The following is a 24,273-nucleotide window of genomic DNA, read 5'->3' as shown; positions in this document are numbered from 1 at the left end:
ACAAGGACTAGAAAGAGAGAGCATATTTCTCCTGTATTGGCTTCCCTTCATTGGCTTCCTGTTAAATCCAGAATTGAATTCAAAATCATGCTCCTCACATACAAGGTCTTAAATAATCAGATCCCATCTTATCTTAATGACCTTGTAGTACCATATCACCCTATTAGAGCACTTCACTCTCGCACTGCAGACTTGCTTGTTGTTCCTAGAGTATTTAAAATTAGAATGAGAGGGAGAGCCTTCCGTTTGTGTGGAACCAGCTTCCAGTTTGGATTTGGGAGACAAACACTATCTCTACTTTCACAATTAGGCTTAAAACTTTCCCTTTTGCTAAAGCATATAGTTAGGGCTGGACCAGGTGGCCCTGAATCCTCCCTTAATTATGCTGCAATAGACTTAGGCTGCCGGGGATTCCCATGATGCACTGGGTTTTACCTTTCCAGTCACCTTTCTCACTCACTATGTGTTATTAGACCTCTCTGCATTGAATCATACCTGTTATTAATCTCTGTCTCTCTTCCACAGCATGTCTTCTATCCTGTCTTCCTTCTCTCACCCCAACTGGTCGCAGCAGATGGCCGCCCCTTCCTGAGCCTGGTTCTGCTGGAGGTTTCTTCCTGTTAAAAGGGAGTTTTTCCTTCCCACTCTCGCCAAAGTGCTTGCTCATAGGGGGTCATACGATTGTTGGGTTTTTCTCTGTATCTATTATTGTACAATCTACGGTACAATATAAAGCGCCTTGAGGTGACTGTTGTTGTGATTTGGCGCTATATAAATAAAATTGAATTGAAACTCAGTCACTAAATACATTTCACACTTGCACTGGAAAAATGTGAACACAACTCCAACACAGCTGTCACCTTTCACACACAGCAACTCAATACTGAACACACACGTTTGTAATGATGTGATCAGACCATTTGAGCAAAACTCTGCGACATCAGTATGTGTAAGCAGGTGTGAACTACACTCAGCAGCAACGCTTTCAGCATATCATTGCATCTGTGCATCTGTAGCTCTGTACCCATGGTTGTGCTCTCAGCTAAACTCTGGTCATGAGACAATTACAAACTCTACCTCAAACAAACTTTACAGCTTTAACAAAGTGCTTATTTTGTAATCATGTATTTTAAGTTTTAAGTTTATTTTAAGTTTTTAATTAATGTTATCCTTTTTATTATCTTATCTAAGACATGTTTAACACTTTCCAACAAATAAATGAACTAAATTAAACATGAATTTATCACAGAAACATATAAAACAAACACCTTTATTTAACTGTCTCAGGGACAGTTACATCAACTGTTTTCTCCTGTGTTGTTAACCCTGAATGATTCTTGGTCCTGACATTTGCATCATCAGAGAAAGGCCACAAAATCAAATAGTTTGACCATAAAATCTCAGAAGTATTTGAGATTGTTGCAGTAACATCACTAAAGAAAAATATCTTCCCATGTCACTGTGCTTTCACTGCAAAGATTTCTGGCACAACTTCACCTAGTTCCAAGGTGCACGGAGAGGATGAAAGAATTCACAATGCAGGAACTCCAGCAACAGTTAGTCAGGGAAGATGAACAACTTTAATAACTGACCAACGCATTTCGGCTTGTGGCTGAATGTGATGACCCTGATGAAGGCCACAAGCTGAAACGCGTTGGTCAATTATTAAAGTTGTTCATCATCCCTTAAGTGTTGCTGGAGTTCCTGCACTGTGCTTTCACTGGAAAATATAAAATGTTGACATTTTTTATGTAAAACAAAAAAACAACAAAAACTGAAGACTTAGATGGTCTAATGAAATCTGTGAATCTGTAGATTCATCAGTGTTTCTATCTGAGAGTGTATACAGCAGCACTGAACTTGGCTTTAGAAATCCACCTGTGAAAAAGCAAATATGAACGCTGTTGGGTTTTCTTGCTTTGCATGCAGACTCAGTGCTGTTTGTCTCCTCTTGGAGTTTTCTTATTTAAACGTTGGTGGCTTTTGTTTCAGCCATCTGTCTATCAGGAAGACGTGACAAATTTATATTCAATAACCACAAAATAGACAAATACAAGATTAAATATTTTATGTATCAAAGATACGTGATTATACACACGGAGTTTCTATAACTGATTTTTTTTTTTATTTAAAAAAAAGGATAACATGGAAATTTGACATAGTTTGAAAGGATAAGAATAAAGTTTCATAAGTAGACCTCTTTTTTTTTTTTTTAAATGACAGCTGCACCCCGTTCTGAATTATTATTCCATAGTTTTCATTTCTATCTCAAACATCTTATTCATCATGCTGTTCCATTGCTATGTTTTCATTATCATAATTTTTGGGGGATATGATTATTATTACAGAGTTATGAATTTCGTGATTTTATGACATTCATAAACTTTTGTTACTTCATCTGTCATAAATCATTTGACAGGGGTCATAAACAGGGGGCATCCTCTCTTCGTACAACAATAATAATAATACTAATAACAATAAAAATAAGCCTTGATGAATATTTTACCAAAAAAGAAAACTGCATTTGTAGCTCTTCAGCGTGGGTCTGAGGTACTCTTGTATTTCCTGCGTCTTGGATCTGATCCTTGTTGAGGTTATTGTGTGATTCATCTCTCAGCACTGATTGGTCATGTCACTAAGGCTACGTTCACACTGCAGGCAAAAGTGCATCAAATCCGATTTTTTTTTTTTACCCTATGCGACCCATATCTGATCATGGTATGACAGTGTGAACGGCACAAATCTGATATTTTCAAATCCGATCTGGGTCACTTTCGTATGTGGTACTGAATCCAATATATATCCGATGTTTTAGAAAGCGACTGCTGTTTGACTGGTCATGTCGCATTAAATCTGTCTTTTACATCACTGACACAAGACAGACGCCAATTATCAGCGCCGGAGAAGCACCCGAGAAGACATCCCGTGTAGATGTTAGTGAAACTGTTGGGAAGACAACGTGAACATTTTATCTGTACTGTATAATCTGCAGATTCTGACAGAAATCTGCAACTATCCTTTGAAGCACCGCTCCTCTCTAAAACAGCAATAAGGATAATTATTAGGTTATTTACATTATTATGTAAATAACAAAATAACTTAAAGCAAAAATTGGGAAACGTAAAGTCCGAAGTCTTTATATTAAGGGCCATCAGTCAAACAATATTGTTTGGTCTGGGTCTAAACAGAACGTGTTGTGTGACATCTTCTTTTGCGCATGCGGGCCGCTTTGAGGGTTAACACTAGAGCGCGTTTGCTGTCGCATTTTATTTGTAGTGTGAACAAGCAGACAAAAAAATCGGATTTGATCAAAAAATTGGAATTGAGCATTAAGACCTGTAGTGTGAACGTAGCCCAAGACTGTGATGATGAGTGAACAGGAAGCATTCACATCGGGGATCTGTTTGTGTGTTCCTGCCTCTGAGGAATCTTGTTCGTACAGTGGCAGTGATGAGCTTGTGATCACTGACTGATTGACCAGGCTTGTTTTGGAGCAGAGCTCTGGATTATTTGTGCAGATGTGATCGATGCACATTGATGTGGATTGTCACACTTTATTTTCCTCTCTGATCTGGGTCAGACCACAAAAACAAAAAATCAGAGACAAAATTCGTCCTGCCCTTTTTTTTCTTTGATTCAGGCAACGGTACAGTCTCCCAGGAGGAAAATGTCTTTGTCTTCATTTAATACCATTTCTGTTTTTTCTTGAAATAATGTATTTTCCTGCATGGTGCTCTGTAACAACATCCCACTAACTCTGGTTTGGTATGTGGCAGGTAGATCATCTTGAGGTCTTTGTGATCCAAGTCAGAGCTCTGAATAACTGTCATGTGACTGTGAACTTTGATCCTGATTTATTCTGATGGAAAGTGTTGTGGAAGTTTTCCATTAAATAAAGCCTGCAGATGAGCGGTGAGCGGTAGCTAACATTCTTTAATTGTTTAAACAATTATTGCACACTTTCTGTAAATCCAATAAACTTCATTTTACTTCTCAAATATCACTGTGTGTGTCTCCTATATGATATATCTAACTGAAATTTTTTATTGTAACAACCAACGATTTATACAGGAAAATAATGACTATTAACAAGGTTGCCCAAACGTTTGCATCCCACTGTAAATGGTCCTAAGTTAAAGAGTACGATGTAGAATAAAACCAAGCTCTTACAAGTGAGGAGCCCAGGTGAAATGGGAAGGAATTATAAAGACTGATGTCACAGGTAGGAGGAATTTCCTATGTTGTTGTGTGCACAGTCATCCTGGTCTGAAACCCCATGAGCTCTCTGACAGTCACAGGTGAGCTTTGATGTTTCCACAGGTCAGACATGGAGATGCGGGTGAAGCACCAGCTGCTGGAGGTGCTACAGGATTTGAGAGAGGAGGAGCTGAATTCATTCCAGTGCTATCTCCAGGATCCGGAGTTACTGGGAGATTTCCCGGCCATCAGGAAGATGGGCCTGGAGACTTTGAGCAGGACGGAAATGGTGGATCTGATAGTCCAGAAATATGCTTTGAATGATGCTGTGACAGTGACCAATCTGATCACGAAGAAGCTCAAGATGAATAAAGGTAAGTCAGTGGAGGAGAAGAAGGTGCATGTGGACAGAAGAGCCTCAGATTTATTCTGCTGAAAGGATTTAAACACACTTCACTTTCTTCCCCTGTGGAGAAGGGAAGAACAGGAGAAGAGAAGGATACCTAGTGAGGTGTGAGGACCATTAGCTTCTGCTTTTTATTCTACTGCTCAAATACTTTAAAGTATGGAACAACTGGAGATACTGTGATGGTGACGTGGTGGTGATGAGGAGGTCCACAAAATAAAATAAAATGTGTGTGTGTGAAGAAAGAGAGTAAACTGCATAAAGGGACTTTTCTGTGTTCCACGGTGCACTGGGAACAGATACCGGGTTTACTCGTCTTACGTTGTGTTTTTGTGTTGGACAAGCTGCAGCTTCCTGTCAGGCCTGATCTGGAGTGAGCGGGGTGGATGGATCCTGGATTTTATGATCTTTGCGTTGTATGATATCCCCTTCTGTCTTTAGAGTGTTGTTAGAGTGTTGTTTTTTCCTGTTTTGCTTTTAAAAAAATGTCTTGATTTTCACAGATTAAATGTTATATTGGGTTATAATTTTAAATGTCAAGACTAAATCTGTGAAGGACACAAAGTGATTGTTTTGAAAAAAAAAAACTGTTGGGATAAAGCTGAGTTACCCAGGTTATTTCAGAGTCTGTTCTTAGGTTCCTTGTTTTTCGGTTCTTAGTTCTTAGTTTCTAGTTTCCAGTTTTAGGTTATGTTTTCTTATTTATAATGAACATAGCATGTTCACAGCCGAAATATAGCTGCCTCTTGGAGTGTATACTGTTGCATTTTGAGTCCTGCGTTTGGGTTAAATCATGCCTGCCACATAGCGTTACGTGACAAAAGGTAAATCTGGTGTGTACCTGAGGGTGAATAATTCACAGACTGGGGGGAACAGTATTTGATGTTTCCAAGATAAAGTTGGGGGGCATACTTCTACTCATCTTATCAGAGGTAGACTTGTTCCAGTGTGTTTTGTAGTTTGGGGCTATTTGTGCAAAGAATGATTATTATGTTGTGAATTTCTGGTTTGAATTTCTTTGATTGTATTATCTTTTTATTGCCAGTGTGAGTGGGACAAAAACAAACAAGTAATTACAAGTTTTTGTAAAAAGATGAAGAACATACACAATTTCATCTAGAGGTCAATTCACAATGCACCTTCATGTCAAATCAGTTCAGTTTTATAGAACAGTTTAGTAAAAGTTATTTCAAGGTGCTTTACATTATAAGGCAAAGAGCAACAGTATTAAAGAGACCATTCCAATGAGCAGCACTTGGTGACAGTGGAAAGGAAATACTCCCTTTGAACTAGGAGATACCTCTAATAGAACCAGAATCAGGGAGGGGCATCCTTCTGCTTCTGCCAACTTTGGTAGGTGATAGCAAAGAGAAGATAGAAAATGCAATCATAGTGAGATAAAGACAAAACAGGAACTACTAGACAAAATGTAATCACTTGCTTCAGCTGCTAATGTTAGGTCCATAAGAATTTGGACACCATTACTGTGGACTTTAAATCAAATCAATCTGTGACAGGCTTCCAGCTCTGATTCAAGGTTTTCCAAGGTTCCCCCATTTTTCAGAGGTTCAAAACCAACTGGAAATGTCTGACAAACTGATTCAAGGTCAGCTAAGGTCTGTTCCATTCCAGATTATACAGAAAAGATCTAGGGTTGATTCCAAGTGAAAGGGAGAAATCAGGCACAACTAGGATCAGGAAGAAAGCTACCACAGCATGTTTGAAAAAGACTTTGTATAAAGATCTGTTTGCCAAAACAATGTCGGACTCTGTAGTTTTCTCTGGTCGGTCCCCAATAAGACCAGGAGTGACATGTTTAGCCGCATGTTCTCCTTAAATTGCTGGCTGTCTGAGTGGTGTCCCAGAAATGATGTGGGCTTCATGGATAATTGGCAAACCTTCTGGAGGAAACCTGGTCTTGTTAGGAGAGACGGCATCCATCCCACTTTGGATGGAGCAGCTCTCATTTCTAGAAATATGGACAAATTTATTAAACCCCCCAAAATATGACTATCCAGAGTTGGGACCAGGAAGCAGAGTTGCAGTCTTACACGCCTCTCTGCAGCTTCTCTCCTCCTGCTACCCCCCCCCCCCAAAAAAAACCCCATCTCCATTGAGACTGTGTCAGCTCCCAAAAAGACAAAAAACAAACTAAAAATCAGCAACAAACCACTTAAACATAAAAAAATCACAAAGAAGAAACAATACAGTATCCACATCTTAACCAAAGAGTAAAACAGTGAAATGTGGATTATTAAATATTAGGTCTCTCTCCTCCAAGTCTCTGTTAGTACATGACTTAATAATTGATCAACAAATCGATTTACTCTGCCTTACAGAAACCTGGTTGCAGCAGGATGATTATGTTAATTTAAATGAATCAACACCCCCGAGTCATTCTAACTACCAGAAATCTCAAAGCACAGGCCAAGGGGGCGGTGTGGCAGCAATTTTTCACACCAGCCTATTAATTAACGAGAGACCAAGACAGACTTTTAATTCATTTCAAAGCCTGATGCTTAGCCTTGTCCAACCCTGCTGGAAAACTCAGAAACCAGTTTTACTTGTTATCATCTATCGTCAACCTGGGCCTTACACAGAGTTTCTCTCTGATTTCTCAGACTTTATATCTGATTTAGTTCTCAGCTCAGATAAAATAATTATTGTGGGTGATTTTAACATCCATGTAGATGCTAAAAATAACAGCCTCAACATTGCATTTAATCTGTTATTAGACTCAATTGGCTACTCTCAAAATGTATAAGAACCCACCCACCACTTTAATCAGAGGTTGATTATCTTGTTAATACTTTTACCTCCTCTCTACGTACGACTCTGGATACTGTAGCTCCTGTGAAAACTAAGGCCTCAAATCAGAAGTACCTGACTCTGTTGGTATAATTCTCAAACACGTAGCCTAAAGCAGATAACTCGTAAGCTGGAGAGGAAATGGCATGTCACAAATTTAGAGGATCATCATTTAGCCTGGAGAAATAGTTTGTTGCTTTATAAGAAAGCCCTCCGCAAAGCTAAAACATCTTACTATTTGTCACTGATTGAAGAAAATAAGAACAACCTTAGGTTTCTCTTCACTGTAGCCAGGCTGACAAAAAGTCAGCGCTCTATCGAGCCAACCATCCCTTTAACGTTAACTAGTGATGACTTCATGAACTTCTTCACAAATAAAATTTTAGCCATTAGAGAAAACATTACCAATAATCATCCCACAGATTTAATATTATCTACAGCTAAGTTAGACTCTTTTTCTCCAATTGATCTTTCTGAGTTAACTTCAATAATTACTTCCTCCAAACCATCAACATGTCTTTTAGACCCCATTCCTACAAAACCGCTCAAAGAAGTCCTGCCATTAATTAATGCGCCAATCTTAAATATGATCAACCTATCTCTAATAATCGGCTATGTACCACAGGCCTTCAAGGTGGCTGTAGTTAAACCTTTACTCAAAAAGCCATCACTAGACCCAGCAGTCTTAGCTAATTATAGGCCAATCTCCAACCTTCCTTTCATATCAAAAATCATTGAAAGAGTAGTTGTCAAACAGCTAACAGATCATCTGCAGAGGAATGGCTTATTTGAAGAGTTTCAGTCAGGTTTCAGAGCTCATCACAGCACAGAAACAGCTTTAGTGAAGGTTACAAATGATCTTCTCAAGGCCTCTGACAGTGGACTCATCTCTGTGCTTGTCCTGCTAGACCTTAGTGCAGTGTTTGATACTGTCAACCATAATATCCTATTAGAGTGATTAGAACATGTTGTGGGTATTACAGGTACTGCACTGCAGTGGTTTGTATCATATCTATCTAATAGACTCCAATTTGTACACTGTAAAATCTAATTAGTTCCCAGAACTCAAAAATATTGAGGAAACTCGTTGCCTCAAAAAAAATTGAGTAAAGCTTAGCTAAAAATGACTAAATTAGGACAACTTATTTATTTTGAGTACACTGTACAGCCTTGTTAGTTCCCAGAACTCAAAACTGTCATGGTCCTGGGTCGGTGACCCAGCGCTTTAAGTTGATTACTATCATTTTTCTAGTTTATTCTGATTTTGTATTTGTTCTTAGGGTTTGAGTTGTGTGTTTCTATCATCCCTACCTGTGTCTCTCCTCTGCGTTCTGATCATGTCCCCAGTTGGTTGTGTAAAACAGTCTGTGTGTTTCCTGTTTTACTTTGTAGGTTTGTGTCTCGTTATGTCCATTAGTTCCAGCTGTGTCCCCGCCTGTCTGCCATTTCCTAATTACCTGGTGTGTGTATTTATAGTGCGTGTCTGCCTGTGCTCCTCATCGCGTCGTCTGTGTTCATTCCCTGTGTTTCTCTGTGTATCTGTCATGTATTTAATGTTATTCCGTGTTTCTCTGCGTCTCTCTGCTCCTCGCTCCATGTCCTCCTTTTGTATTAGCTTTTCCAGTTTAGGTTTATGTTCAGTTCTGCCCACACCTTGGTTTTGTGCACTGTAAATAAAACCCACTTGCACCTCTGCCATTGTCTGCTATTGGATCCTCCTTTCTCACCCTCCACACGACTGCCGCCCCAGCCGTGACAGTACGACGCGACCACAAGATGGATCCAGCAGCTTTGTCTGGGGAGAGCGACCTCGCATGCATCCAACGCCTGATGGACTGGGTAACCCACACCACCAACGCAAGGGCGAAAGTGGTGGGGTTAAAAGCCATCGAGGCGATCCTGGAAGGAAATCCCTACCTCTGCCAGTTCAAGGGAGTTTCGGACTTAATTCGCAACCTGCATAAAGCCCGGGAGGTGGTGCGAGCTCGGGAATTCACAGACTTTGTCCAGCAGCAATGGACTATGGCCGCCCCGGAACAGTCACGTCAGCTTCTCCCGCCGGAGGTTTTGCCCGGCCCGCCGGAGGTTTTGCCCGGCCCGCCGGAGCCGTCCGCAGCGAGGAGGCGACGATCGCGCCGTCGGCGCGTCACCCCACAGCCGGATATTAGGACTATAGCACTGCAGGCTGTGGTGAGTGAGAAGGACCCTTTTTCTGTTTTGGACTGTGGGACAGTTTATTCAGGGGCTTTGTTTTGTGCAGCAGATGACAAGGAGAACTGCTTGTTGCCTGTTCATTCTCCTGCTCAGCTGTCTTTAGCTCGTTTAGCTGCACAGCCGCAAGCTCGTTTAGCTGCACAGCCGCAAGCTCGTTTAGCTGCACAGCCGCATTCAGCTTGGCCTCCGGTATCCCCACTAGCCCAGTCATCTATGCCAGCTCCGTCTTCACCGACTCCCTCTGTACGGGAGGCTTCGTCTGTGCCTCCCGTTTTGGACTCTTTTTCTAGTACGTATTTTTTGCAGAGACACAAACACGTTAAAAAGGCAATCGTTCCTCAACAGCTGGCTAGTTTAGAGACTGTTACTTGCTCCAGGGCCTCACCAGAGGTTAAATTACAGCTCTCAGCTGACTCTGGACCCCTGGAGGCTAAGAACCCAGCTGAGGACTGCACCCGGCTGTCGCTGCCTGAGCAGGGTCGGTGCTCCACGCAGCTGCAGTCTGTTCTGTCCCCGCCAGAGGTCCCCGCATCTGCTGGTTCTGTTCTGCGCCCGCCAGAGGTCCCCGCACCTGCTGGTTCTGTTCTGCGCCCGCCAGAGGTCCCCGCGCCCGCTGGTTCTGTTCTGCGCCCGCCAGAGGTCCCCGCGCCCGCTGGTTCTGTTCTGCGCCCGCCAGGGGCCCCTATGCCCGCTGGTCCTGTTCTGTGCCTGCCAGGGGCCCCTGTGCCCGCTGGTCCTGTTCTGTGCCTGCCAGGGGCCCCTGTGCCCGCTGGTCCTGTTCTGTGCCTGCCAGGGGCCCCTGTGCCCGCTGGTCCTGTTCTGTGCCTGCCAGGGGCCCCTGTGCCCGCTGGTCCTGTTCTGTGCCTGCCAGGGGCCCCTGTGCCCGCTGGTCCTGAGACTGTTCTCGCTGGAGGGCCTGAGGAGCCCGTCCAGCAACCTTCCTCGTCAGCTGGGGGGCCCGAGGAGCCCGTCCAGCCACCAGCTGTTCCACCAGCAGCGGCATCCACGCCAGCAGCAGCAGCCGCATCCACAGTTTCGTCCATGCCGCCGCCTGCTGCAGCGCCTCCGTCTCCGGCTTCCACGCCGCCGCCTGCTGCAGCGCCTCCGTCTCCGGCTTCCACACCGCCGCCAGCTGCAGCCTCCGTGTCTTCGCCCTCGCCAGCTGCAGCCTCCGTGTCTTCGCCCTCGCCAGCTGCAGCCTCCGTGTCTTCGCCCACGCCGTCGCCTGGTCCAGCTTTGTCTTCGCCCACGCCGTCGCCTGGTCCAGCTTCAGCTTCGCCCACGCCGTCGCCTGGTCCAGCCTCACCATCATCAACTTCGCCGTCGCCTGGTCCAGCCTCCGCCTCAGCTTCAGCGTCGCCTGGTCCAGCCTCCGCCTCAGCACGGTCGGCCCCCGGACTTGCATTCCCGCCGCCGCCGTCGCCGTCCGCACGGCCGGCCCCCAGAACTGCTTTCTCGCCGCCGCTGTCGCCGTCCGCACGGTCGTCGTTCGCACGGTCGGCCCCCAGACCTGCTTCCTCGCCGGGGCCGTTGCCTTCCTCATGGCCGGCCCCCTGAAATGTCTTGCCCTGGCCTTTGGTGCTATTGGCCCCTAGGCCGACCACCTGAACTCTGTTTCGGACTCTGCTCCTCTGTGCGCGTTTTGGACGTTTGGTTTGCCTTCTTGGGCTCTTGTTTTGCTCTGTTCCGGGCCCTCCTACCTGGGCCCCCCACCGCCCGCCCGGGTCTGGTGTGTTTTGGGGCTGTCGGGTGCCAGCCCTTGAGGGGGGGTACTGTCATGGTCCTGGGTCGGTGACCCAGCGCTTTAAGTTGATTATTATCATTTTTCTAGTTTATTCTGATTTTGTATTTGTTCTTAGGGTTTGAGTTGTGTGTTTCTATCATCCCTACCTGTGTCTCTCCTCTGCGTTCTGATCATGTCCCCAGTTGGTTGTGTAAAACAGTCTGTTTCCTGTTTTACTTTGTAGGTTTGTCTCGTTATGTCCATTAGTTCCAGCTGTGTTCCCGCCTGTCTGCCATTTCCTAATTACCTGGTGTGTGTATTTATAGTGCATGTCTGCCTGTGCTCCTCGTCGCGTCGTCTGTGTTCATTCCCTGTGTTTCTGTGTATCTGCCGTGTATTTAATGTTGTTCCGTGTTTCTCTGCGTCTCTCTGCTCCTCGCTCCATGTCCTCCTTTTGTATTAGCTTTTCCAGTTTAGGTTTATGTTCAGTTCTGCCCACACCTTGGTTTTGTGCACTGTAAATAAAACCCACTTGCACCTCCGCCATTGTCTGCTATTGGATCCTCCTTTCTCACCCTCCACACGACTGCCGCCCCAGCCGTGACAAAAACAATTAAGGAAAATCGTTACCTCAAAAAACAAGTAAGTAAAGCTTACTTAAGATGACTGTAAGGATAACTTATACATTGCAAGTCTGCAGTATTAAGAATAACTTGATATTTCTGACTGTACAATACTAATTGTTTACCTACTGACAAACATTTCAAGTTCAACTAAATGAAAAAACAATTTGTGGTAACCTGAATATGATTAAAAATAATTAACAACACTTTTTGTAATGATGTTAAAATGAGCCCAACTTTTATTTTCAAACACAACAAAGTATAACAGCCAACATACTGGACACTGTTCTGCTGAACAACAAACAAACAATTATATTCTCTCCTGTTGTCCTGCAAGCAAACAATCTTATTTTTTGGAACATGAACTTAATTGCTTTCTTAAAACAGTTTTTTCTGCATTTGGTATAAAACAGACTCCAATTTGGACAATCTCAGGCTGCCTCCCCACCGGAGAGGTGACATTCAATGTCCCAATTGTCAGTCAAGATAGCCGTGACTACCACCCAACACACAATAATGTCATGAAAGCATCATTTTAAAAAGGGCTATGCAAACATGGCCAATAACTTTCATTCTAATGATGTGCAAAATGATTTGGGCACAAAACAAACACTAACACTAACTAGCTAGCAAGATTATAAACCTGGTGCTAAACTAAGAGAAGCCACAAAATCAGTTTGAATAAGAGTAAACATTTACTCACCAAGTCAGTCTATCAGGTAAAGATCCACAGCAATGACGATAATAATATCTTGAGCTGATGCTTTTCCAGGTTTGATCAACATATTCCATAACAAATGCTGCCACCATGAACATGCGGACTGATCCGCGAGGGAGGAGGACAGTAGTGACGTGGCATTTTCAAAACACATCTTTCATCCTTCCGCCCTGAGAAGCAAAACTTCGATCTTACTTAGTTTTTCTAAGTTAAGACAACTCAAATAAATTGAGTTTATCAGCGTTTTTGCATAAAAAGTACTGGTAACTTATTTAAATCTAGTTCTAATAACAATTTGATAAAAACTGAGTTCAGCCTATTTAATATTTTTAATTAAACACAATATTACATTTTACAGTGTACATGTAATTGGAGAGTCCTCTTCACCCACTAAGGTCAATTATGGTGTTCCAGTAACGCTGTGAGGAACCTTGGAGTCATTTTTGACCAGGATATGTCCTTCAACGCACATATTAAACAAATATGTAAGACTGCTTTCTTCCATTTGTGCAACATCTCTAAAGTTAGAAATATCATGTCTCAGAGTGATGCTGAAAAACTAGTTCATGCATTTACTACTTCCAGGCTGGACTACTGCAATTCGTTATTATCTGGATGTCCAAAAATCTTGCTGAAAAGCCTTCAGTTAATCCAAAATGCTGCAGCAAGAGTACTGACAGGGACTAGAAAGAGTGAGCATATTCCTCCTGTTTTGGCTTCCCTTCAGTTGCTTCCTGTTAAAGCCAGAATTGAATTTAAAATCATGCTCCTCACATACAAGGTCTTAAATAATCAGGCCCATCTTATCTTAATGACCTTGTAGTACCATATCACCCTATTAGAGCACTTCGCTCTCGCACTGCAGGCCTACTTGTTGTTCCTAGAGTATTTAAAATTAGAATGGGAGGGAAAGCCTTCAGTTTTCAGGCCTCTCTTCTGTGGAACCAGCTTCCAGTTTGTATTCGGGAGACAAACACTATTCCTACTTTCAATATCAGGCTTAAAACTTTCCTTTTTGCTAAAGCATATAGTTAGGGGTGACCCTGAATCCTCCCTTAGTTATGCTGCAATAAATGTAGGCTGCCGGGGATTCCCATGATGCATTGAGTTTTTCCTTTCCAGTCACCTTTCTCGCTCACTATGTGTTACCTCTCTGCATTGAATCATATCTGTTATTAATCTCTGTCTCTCTTCCACAGCATGTCTTTATCCTGTTTTCCTTCTCTCACCCCAACCGGTCGCAGCAGATGGCCGCCCCTCCCTGAGCCTGGTTCTGCTGGAGGTTTCTTCCTGTTAAAAGGGAGTTTGGGGCGATCGTGGCTCAAGAGTTGGGAGTTCGCCTTGTAATTGGAAGGTTGCCGGTTCGAGCCCCGGCTCCGACAGTCTCTGTCGTTGTGTCCTTGGGCAAGACACTTCACCCATTGCCTACTGGTGGTGGTCAGAGTGCCCGGTGGCGCCAGTGTCCGGCAGCCTCGCCTCTGTCAGTGCGCCCCAGGGTGGCTGTGTATGTAGCTTGCCATCACCAGTGTGTTAATATGTGTGTGAATGGGTGGATGACTGGATGTGTAAAGCTCTTTGGGGTCCTTAGGGACTAGTAAAGCGCTATACAAATACAAGCCATTTACCATTTTTCCTTCCCATTGTTGCTAAAGTGCTTGCTCATAGGGGGTCATATTATTGTTGGGCTTTTCTCTTTATCTACTGTACAATATAAAGCGCCTTGAGGCGACAGTCGTTGTGATTTGGCGCTACATAAATAAAATTGAGTTGAATTGAATAGATCTAGGATCAACTCTTATTTTCAGAAGACCTGGAGGTGTTTGACCTGAAGAAACACACTGCTTCAGAGAAGACTTTTCTGAGGTTGTTGCCATGGGTAAAAACTTCCAACAAATCTCTGTAAGTGTGTAGAGACACACCTCAACATTGTTGCTTTAACTGTTTAGATATGGAATTGAAAAAAACCCTGAACATTTTCATTTGAAATTTAGGCTGGGTGGGTGTAACCTCTCAGAGAGAAGCTGTCAAGCTTTGTCCTCGGCTCTTGAGTCCTGCAGCCTGAGAGAGCTGGACCTGAGTAACAACGACCTACAGGATTCAGGAATAAAGTTTCTGTCTGCTGGTCTGGCAAGTCCACACTGGAAACTGGAAACTCTCAGGTCAGTACACACTGCACGTCTTAAAACAGACATGATGTACAGTATTTTCCGCACTATAAGATGGACCTAAAGTTGTTACATTTTCACAAAAATCGACAGTGCACCTTATAATCCAGTGCGCCTTATGTATGAATACTCGTGCTTACTGACCTTGAACCCATTTTATGTGGTACACAGTGCTCAAAAATTGGTCAAAAATGTTTTAGTACATCTTTGGTAAGCTATGAAGCCGCACTCCTTGATGGATAGTCAGAGCAATATGGCTACTGTAGTGAGGAGCCTTGCAGAGTAATCTGGGTCCATGAATACTAACTTGAGTGACTGTACCCGGCGAGGTTCCGGATCAAAAATGGAGATGAAGATAAAGAGTTCCAAGACCTGTAAAGGCAATAGAATATGTGCAAGAAACACTTACCTCCGCAGCTGAGACTTTTGATTCTAGTTTTTGTTTCTTCTATGTCTACTGATTTATGAGTCTTTTTCTGTGCTCTGTATAATCTGTCTTGTCCTCTGTGTTTTACTTTGAGTTATGCCACTGCTTTAGTGTCTCCCTGTGTTCCGTGTCTCCTCAAGTATTTCATGTCTGTATGTTCCATGTCCTAATTGGCAGGTTTGTGTTTCCATGTTCAGTGTGTTTAGTTTTGCTTCCCCTGTGGTGTCGTGTTCATTTGTGTCAGCTGTGTTTCCCCAGGTGTTTCTACTTCCCTCATTACCCTTCTGTGTATTTAAGTCCTCTGTCTTCCTCTGTTCAGTCTCGGGTCATCTGTTTGTCTCGCTACATGCTTCTGTGAGTCTCGGCTCTTCATGTCTCAGGTTTTCCCTCCAGCTCCTGTTCATGTTCTGATTATCTCACATTATAGTTTTTCATGTTCCTCTGCAAAAACATTGTTTAACACTTGCATTGACACACTTTAATTTTGATGGATGGGCTCAGTCCAAAGATACTTTGAGATTGAGAAGCACGGAGCAAACCAGTGACCCTCTGACTGGTAGTAAGCTGCTTCCTGTGCCACAGTCTGCCAAGGACAATTATATTACTATTTGTTTGCCTTGGAATTTGATTACGAAACAGGCCACCAAGCTCAAATCTGGCTCATCTTCAAGGAGAATCATTGCGGCTGATTTACCTATTGCTAGCATTCACTCTATTATTTAAGGGTTTCCATCTTACACTGACAAGGCACAGCCAGTGAAGTAGGAGTTTACCTCAGTACCTCACCAACATTCAAAAGGAGTTAAATAATGCCAAGGAGCAGGACTGTTCTCTTCCTGTAGACGGCAATGATTATCGATTTTATTCTAGCTTCATGAACCTCACGATTATCCCTCTTTACTGTTCAAGAAATGGAAACAACTGTGAACAACTACCAACAAGCTCCTGCAGTTCAGTTACCCACAAAACCAAACAGAAATAATGGAGATGAGAGTCAAATGTATGCCGGTGCGCTGCTCTTTAAAACGTCTCTGTGGTTTTAAACAGTTTGCTGCCTGCTAATGCAACCCCACATGCGGACCAGTAATGTGCTTTGATTTAAGTGTTCGTATTAATAAAACACACCATAAGTATTTTTCAAAGTAACTTCTGACACATTAAAACAAGAAACCCATGATGCAGTGAGTGTGTTGTGTCTCTGTAGTCTATCAGGGTGTCTGATCACAGAGAAAGGGTGTTGTTCTCTGGCCTCAGCTCTGAGCTCCAACCCCTTCCATTTGAGAGAGCTGGACCTGAGCTACAACCATCCAGGAGCCTCAGGAACGACGGTGCTGTCAGCTGGACTGAAGGAACCATGCTGGAGACTGGACACTCTCAAGTATGTAGAGTCCTAAGTGAACCTGTCCTTTCCTCAGGTCCTGAACCAAAGTCTTCATGAGCCATCTGATTAGTGGACAACCCGTTTTACCTCCCGAGCCCAAGTGATGTTATGCAAGGCAGAATAAATCGTTCCTGAAGGTTAATTGTCAGTTTGTCCTGGAAAGGAGCGACCACAGCACAATATTTTAGAGATACTTTACTTAAGTGTACCTGTCCATATGTTGAAAATATTGCAAAACTTAATTTACTCTAAGATGGAATTAAAAAAACCAAACTAACGTGACATTCATCTTAGATTCAACTTTAATTTAGGTTTCTTATTTTAACACAATGTCCATGTGTGCATGTTGCAACAAGCTGTGCTCCTCCTCCTTTCAGGGTGGAGCCTGCTGGAGTCCAATGGTTGATACCAGGCCTGAGGAAGTGTAAGTGTGTTTTTTATGTGATTCATGAAAACAAAGCAGCACACATTCAACCATCTTCAATGAACAGATGATGGATCAATAACTGCAGCTGTATTATACTTTCACTCAGATTTCTGTGAACTCAACATCGACACAAACACAGTGTACAGAAACCTCAAACTGTCTGATAGAAACAGGAAGGTGACATACATGGAAGGCGATAAACCGTATCCGGATCATCCAGACAGATTCGAATGGTGCACGCAGCTGCTGTGTAGAAATGGTCTGACTGGTCGCTGTTACTGGGAGGTGGAGTGGAGCGGAGACATATTTATTTCATTGAGTTACAGAGGAATCGGAAGGAGAGGATTCAGTAAAGACTGTGTGTTTGGATGGAATGACCAGTCGTGGAGTTTGAACTGCTCTGATGATGGTTGTTATTCTGTTTGGCACAATGACAGAGGAACTACGATCTCCTCCTCCTCCTCGGTCTCTCACAGAGTAGGGGTGTATGTGGACTGTCCTGTTGGCACTCTGTCCTTCTACAGTGTCTCCCCTGACACTCTGATCCACCTCCACACCTTTAACACCACATTCACTGAAACTCTGTATCCTGGATTTGGATTCTGGTCATTTGGTTCTTCAGTGTCTCTGTGTGCAGTTGAGTATCACTGGTCTCTTCCTGTTATAGAAACACTTACATCCATTGTGTAGAGTTTCTTGCTGATTTTGTTCCCATATCCACGTCAGGATGCCAGAAAAGACAGCTGACCGAAAAACCTTCACACAGGTACCAAATTATTAAATGCAGTAAAACTGAACCTGAGACTAGATTATGTCGTAACTTACTTCAGTTGAAAGTTTAGCTCATTCTGGTTAGTTACAGCTTAATACACCAGTATACAGCAAAGAAAGGATGTACTCTTTGTATGATGTCCAAGGGGGCAGACTAACCCATAAACTGGATCTACAGAAACAGTTACTATTGTTTGTCTCTGCAGGATTGAAGGGTTCACGATGATTAAAGCTTCCTGTGAGTACTCAGACTTAGAAGTATTTTGCTGGAAAGTGTTCAAAAATGTTAACAAGCCAGGTTTAAATTGCCCAAACCTACTGACGTCTGCTGCTGATCTTTTGTCTTTAGGTGTTTCTAGTGTAAAAGCAGACACACAGCCTGATTTGTCAGGGGATAACACAAAGATGATTGAGGTGAGTTTCCAGATATTTAAGGACTCTAAAACACAGATTTAACAAATATCTCTTGTAGGCTGGTACTTTTTCAACTCTTTGTACAACAAACTGTCAGCACAGAAATGGATTCATCATTTCATATGAGAACTTTGTGCTGTATCCAAGCTTTGTACTCATTCCCAGCAAATACTAATTTGTAATTTTTTGACAGTTTTGTACCCTTTCAGGTACATATTGTTGATGTGATTCACGACCTAGCTTTCTTCTCCAAGTATATGTTCCTGAAACCTCTAATGTTACTTCTTTCAGTCCAGTTTCACACCTGAGGTGTACGGTGAATCTGCACACATCTTTTACAGGTAATCCTGCACAAGTCTGCATGTAACAAATCTGAAGCTCATCAGACCTCAGACTATGTCTTCCTCCTCCCGTCTCCACAGTTTCCTTCTATTGGGGTTAAACTGTCACGGTTGTTATCCTATGAGTTCTCCTTTGTATATGACTTCTTGTATTCTAAGTTCTGTTTTTGTATTCTAGTTTTGAGGGTTTTTTTTCTGTGTCTAGTTCTTAGGTTTAGTTCTGTGCCCAGTCTGTTTCCCGTTTTACTTTGAAGGTCAACATATTCTGTTTTGCTTCCTCCCAAACTCGTCTTTGTATTTAGTGTCTACGTGTGTTCCCATTCAGTGTCACGTCATCCCTCATTCTGGCCTGTGTGTTTTGGTTTTATTTCAGTTTGTAGCCCTCCTAGTTTGTTTTTTTTCGGTTTTTGACTTATGCCTGCAATAAAGCAGGGGTCCTTGAGTTTAAGTTCTGCCTCCAGGAGTCTGCATATTGGGTCCTTTTCCTGCCTGCCTGCACACAGCCATGACATAAACATTGATTTGAAAGCTAGACGTTCTTTCGTGTATTTAAGTGTGGGAGGCGTAGCAGTTTGTTATCTCTCCGATGAATTTACCAACAGGACTGGAAACAGAGAGGATTTTTTATTGGGATTATATTTTTTCCTTTATCTCTTTTCTTGAAGATAAACAATAAAACCCAGAAAACAATGATAACAGGTGGCCAGGTAACAGGAGCACTGGGAGCTGTAACCCTGAACGTGGAAGAGTGACTCCAGTAGCTTTAAGGACAGAGTCAGAGGTGTCAGTCACACAGGCCTGCAGATCGGTTGGTTAGCTTGTAAACTCCACCAACAACTAAAAAACTGAAAGTTAAGTTTTCATTCACTAGATGGTTTGTATCAGGGAATATAGCAGATAAATTAGCTAACAGTTGTAGACCTAGCTGGTTGGAAACAGGAACACAGGTAGATTTTTAAACAAAGGGGTTATAACATAAAAAAGTAGGAAGCAAATAATAACAAAGGAACAAACTAACTGATCAGATAAACCAAACTTATCCCTGTCTATATATGACCTTATTTACTCATATGCAGATATCTGTTTGTTTGCAGGTTTTAACATGGTCACTCATCTCTGCATTGCTTCAGTTTCAGGTGTCCTGGTCAAGGTGTGTTCCAGTGTACTCTGACTGGACTCGTGTTTGATATCAGTCAGCAAGCAGAGCTTCTGTACAAGACCGTCCAATGGGATGAGAAACTCCTTCAGCAATCCAATAAGATGGCTGCAGGCCCACTGTTTAACATTAAGAGTTCAAAGAATGCAGTCCGTCAGCTCCACCTACCACACTGTGTACCAAAGGATGGTGAGCAAAGCACTCCTCATGTGGGGATGCTAGCGCCCCTACAGGCTGCAAAAATTTTCCTACTGACTGCCATAATGATCACTGAGACCCTGTTAATGTCAGAGCTCAAAAGGAGACTCTTGGTTAATGTAGACTTAGAAAGAAAGAGCATTTTTCTCCTAAATTGGCTTCCCTTCATTGGCTCCGTGTTAAATTCAGAATTCAAAATCCTGCTCCCCACATTCAAGGTCTTGAATAATCAGGCCCCATCTTATCTTAATGACCTTATAGTACCATATCATCCCATGGTACAGCCACTTCGCTCTCACACTGCAGCCTTACATGTTGTTCCTACCCAGACCGTCACTGACCCACCATCATGCTGAATGAGGATGTCGGTCCCTCAGGCTCCCATGTTTCTTACTGGTCAGAGACTTTAACACCAGTGGCCTGCTGGAGGTCATTTTGTAGCTCTGGCAATGCTCGTCCTATTCCTCTTTGCACAAAGGAGAAGATACTGGTCCCGCTATTGGGTTAAGGCTGTCTACGGCCATGTCCAGCTCTACTAGAGTAACTGCCTATACTTGGATTAAAATGCACAGTGTACTTTTAAAAGCAAAATCAGTCACCTCTGCAAATCACATAAGTGGTGCGTTTAAATATTCTCCAGAAGCCTCTCCCCCATAGTCTGTCTGATATCTCTGTGTTGGTGTTGATAATAACGTTTGCCCAGGATAGGCATTGCAGCTGACCAATCACGTTGTTGCGTTGTTGTAGCTTTGGGAAGTAGAAGGAAAAAAGCATTTATTTATATTTATAATTACTTGTATTATCAAGTTAGTTTTCCTTTTCCAAATTTAGGTTACTTCTGCTAGTTTGTTAGTGACAGCGTTTGATGGCATAGGCTAACTTCTTAGCTAATGCCAACTGAATGCTCAGACAATGTGAATGGTCAATAGTGATTTTGATCCTGGACCATCATTGTTATGATGATGGAGGAACACCAACACAGGGACATCAGTCTGTGTTCTCCCCACAGAGGTCCTACCTGGTAGAAATGAAGGAGACTCACTTGTGTCTCTGCAACAGGGTTTGATCCATTGCCTGACCCAGGACACCATTTGAAGTGTTTTCTTTGTAAAATCAGATTCACATGTCATTGTAATGAGGTTTTGGGAGTCGAAGAGATATCTGCTGGCTCTTTGTTTTCACAGCTCTGCTTTCCAACTGTCTGTCTGTCGTCCACATCTCTGATGGGGAAATGAACGTCCTCAAGCCCCTAAAGATCACAGACACTCATGTGATTGTGGAACTTCCTCACCTCTCTTCCTTTGGCCTCGTGTGGGACATAATATGGAGGTTTTGGAACAAGGAGAAACGAGTTTTGGGCCAAGTTTTGTTGTTCCTCCGTCTGCCAAACCCCAAAACACAGAAGCAAAACCTCAATGTGTTTCTCTTGCCAAGCAACATCCCAGTGGAAGAGGTAAAGATCTAGGAAAGGTTATACCTTTACCTTCAGTATTAACTAATTTCATCTTTCTCGGAGCTTGTCCATCTTCTGTTACTTGGGTCAAGTCAGGTGCAGAGACAGCAGAAAATACAAGTTATTCCAGGTTTCCTTCTCTTCAGAAGAATCTTCCACCTCTTCCAGGGGATCTTGGGGAGGTCCCAGACCGACTGGGACTATATATCTTGTATGGATGTTGTACTTCATGAAGGTGGTTTAAGTAATACTAGGGTGCATTACAATGGGAATTTATGATAAAGAACTAACCTGCTCTAGAGGAGGTTACATTTGAGTGGAAGAAAACTCAAACCTCATTCTGCCCCTTACCGTCAAATTCAGCATCATTTGTGGGTGAACTGAGCATTTGTGGCTTCATGCTTGAGGTTTATATTTTGTACAACGAAATGTACAAATTACACAAACAGTGTTTCTCAGAAACATCATGTTAAAAATGGTGGTCAGAATACGTACAACTGTCCCACAGCTGGATCTTTGTCTCCGGGTTACCACAACAGCTCAGAGGCAGATGATTTACGTCTCTCGGCTAACCACTGCTGCATCTCTGCGCTGTCACAGAGCCAAGATCGGGGACCCCTGCAATCTCCAGTCACTAGGAAAACTATGTATTCCCCAACTGGTTGGTGAATGTTTGTTAGAGGTTGCTGGGCATCCCTAGTGGGAAATCAGTTGCAAAGAGGGTGAAACATGGAAAAGAGACTGTTAGTCTTAAAGTTCAATTCAATTCAATTCAATTTTATTTATATAGCGCCAAATTACAACAAAAGTCGCCTCAAGGCGCTTAATAGATACAGAGAAAAACCCAACAATCATATGACCCCCTATGAGCAAGCACTTTGGCGACAGTGGGAAGGAAAAACTCCCTTTTAACAGGAAGAAACCTCAGGCAGAACCAGGCTCAGGGAAGGGCGGCCATCTGCTGTGACCGGTTGGGGTGAGAGAAGGAAGACAGGATAAAAGACATGCTGTGGAAGAGAGACAGAGGTTAATAACAGATATGATTCAATGCAGAGAAGTCTATTAATACATAGTGAGTGAGAAAGGTGACTGGAAAGGAAAAACTCAATGCATCATGGGAATCCCCCGGCAGCCTACGTCTATTGCAGCATAACTAAGGGAGGATTCAGGGTCACCTGGTTCTTTGTAAGAAAGAACAATACAGTAAATAAGTAAGAACGTTTCCTTATCACTGCATCCAGTGCAGTTCAGAGGGAGAAAATTGTCGGTTTACATCTCTTTCTTTATAATTTCACCGCCTCTTAAAGAGCAGTTTTCTTCACATGTATATTTCATCATAAGGTCATTTAAAATTACTCTAGAAATAAACTTGTCATATTTTAAGGTGAGGATGAAACACAGATATTCTGACTACATCCCGGCGCCTTCCAACTGTGAATTCTTCAAAGATTGCATATACACAGTTCTGTGTCCAGTCGCCTGTAGAATCCAGCCTGAGGTGAGTAATTCATCTCTCTGTGGTGGAGCCCTTTGACACGCTTCCATCAGAGGACTCTGGATGTGATGGAGACACTTGCACTGTGTTTGCAGGAGGAAAAATTTCACCTGGATTTTGGACCAAACTACCACCCAACATTTGAGATCCGCCTTCCTGCAAACACTGAAGAAGTATCGATAACTGTCAAGGACCAAATGCAGACAGATGTCTGGAGGCGGGACATTGATCTGAGCAGTAACATCACTACACCTGACACTCGATCAGAAATAATGAGAAACGGTGGTCCGTGGTGGCTTTTCAGTAATGACCAAGGATCACCGCAAGTTTTCTTCCTCCTTCATTCTCCTCTTCTTCTTCTTTCGGCTGTTCTGTTTAGGATCATTTGCCACTATCTGTTCCTATTACAGCATCCTCTAAACCTGTGCATGTCCTTCTTCACTCCTTCCTTCTGCCTGCAGTTTCATCTTCATTCTCCACCCTCCCTCCTCTGCACATGCTCAGACCATCTCAACCTCTCTGACTCTCAGCTGTCCCTCTGATGGACTTGTTTCCATCCTGCTCACCGAGGCCCTGAGCACCTCTAGCTCGGCCTCCTGTCCTGTGTTCATTAAATTGTATCTCCTCATTTTGAATTTGTCTCCAGCCACGTGATTTATGCTATTACTGACAGAGTGTCTGAAGCTCAGCGACATTCAGTGCTGATTAATTACCAGCAGAGATTCTCTCAATTTTTTGAAGCTGATTATTCTGCTATGAAGAAATCTACAAATTTTCTCTATTCCCTCAGATGTTGTTCAGACCAGAGACAATCGGTTGAGGCTGCAGAGCCTCCCACCAGACAAGCATTTGCTCTTCATTCGGAAGCAGTTTGTGGATCAAGTGTCGGATTCGACTTTGAACCAGCTGCTGGACAGCCTGTTCCAACAGGGAATCATAAATATGGAAGAAATGGATTCAGCCAGAATCAAAACCAGAGCTGACCGAGCTCGAGATGTGATCGATGTGGTGCGAAATAAAGGAGAAGAAGCCAGCTCATCCCTGATTGATGGCCTCCGTGAGTTGGATCCATACCTTTCTGAAACCCTGCACGTGAGCTGAGGCGGAGCTTCAGCTATGTCCACACAGGAAGCTTTGAAACTGATGGTCACTGCCACACATCAAAGCTAAGAAAAGATTATCTCAGGACCCGGCCGCATGAGCCAACAAACCCGCAGCGAGGAGATGGGCTTGCTTCCACAATGTGAGGCGAGTGCACAAGTGTGAACGTGGGTCTGATATTAGCACCATGCTCTTCTGACACTGATTGTTATATCTCAAAAGTGTTATTGGAAGTGGCTGAGGATGCATCATTTT

The 24,273-nt window shown here is 43.1% G+C and overlaps 1 protein-coding gene and 1 pseudogene across 1 annotated transcript; one reads left to right on the top strand and one right to left on the bottom strand.

Annotated features, from left to right (window-relative positions):
* The window catches only part of LOC102782143 (NACHT, LRR and PYD domains-containing protein 3-like), a 305,914-nt pseudogene that overhangs the window by 32,023 nt on the left and 249,618 nt on the right, over window positions 1-24,273 (bottom strand).
* LOC148098527 (NACHT, LRR and PYD domains-containing protein 1-like) lies at window positions 4,328-24,018 on the top strand. Its single transcript, XM_087852434.1, has 15 exons — window positions 4,328-4,571; window positions 9,162-9,455; window positions 14,495-14,588; window positions 14,681-14,848; window positions 16,486-16,659; window positions 17,040-17,086; window positions 17,196-17,730; window positions 18,067-18,098; window positions 18,210-18,274; window positions 18,566-18,615; window positions 19,746-19,960; window positions 21,154-21,422; window positions 22,807-22,920; window positions 23,013-23,154; window positions 23,708-24,018. Exons 1-15 carry the CDS (start codon window positions 4,328-4,330, stop codon window positions 24,016-24,018), a joined length of 2,754 nt encoding a protein of 917 aa, XP_087708560.1.

The sequence above is a fragment of the Neolamprologus brichardi genome, chromosome 15 (assembly GCF_056152115.1).
Source record: "Neolamprologus brichardi isolate AB-2024 chromosome 15, ASM5615211v1, whole genome shotgun sequence".
In the NCBI taxonomy this organism is placed as follows: domain Eukaryota; kingdom Metazoa; phylum Chordata; class Actinopteri; order Cichliformes; family Cichlidae; genus Neolamprologus; species Neolamprologus brichardi.
This window is presented reverse-complemented; position numbering and strand designations above follow the sequence as displayed.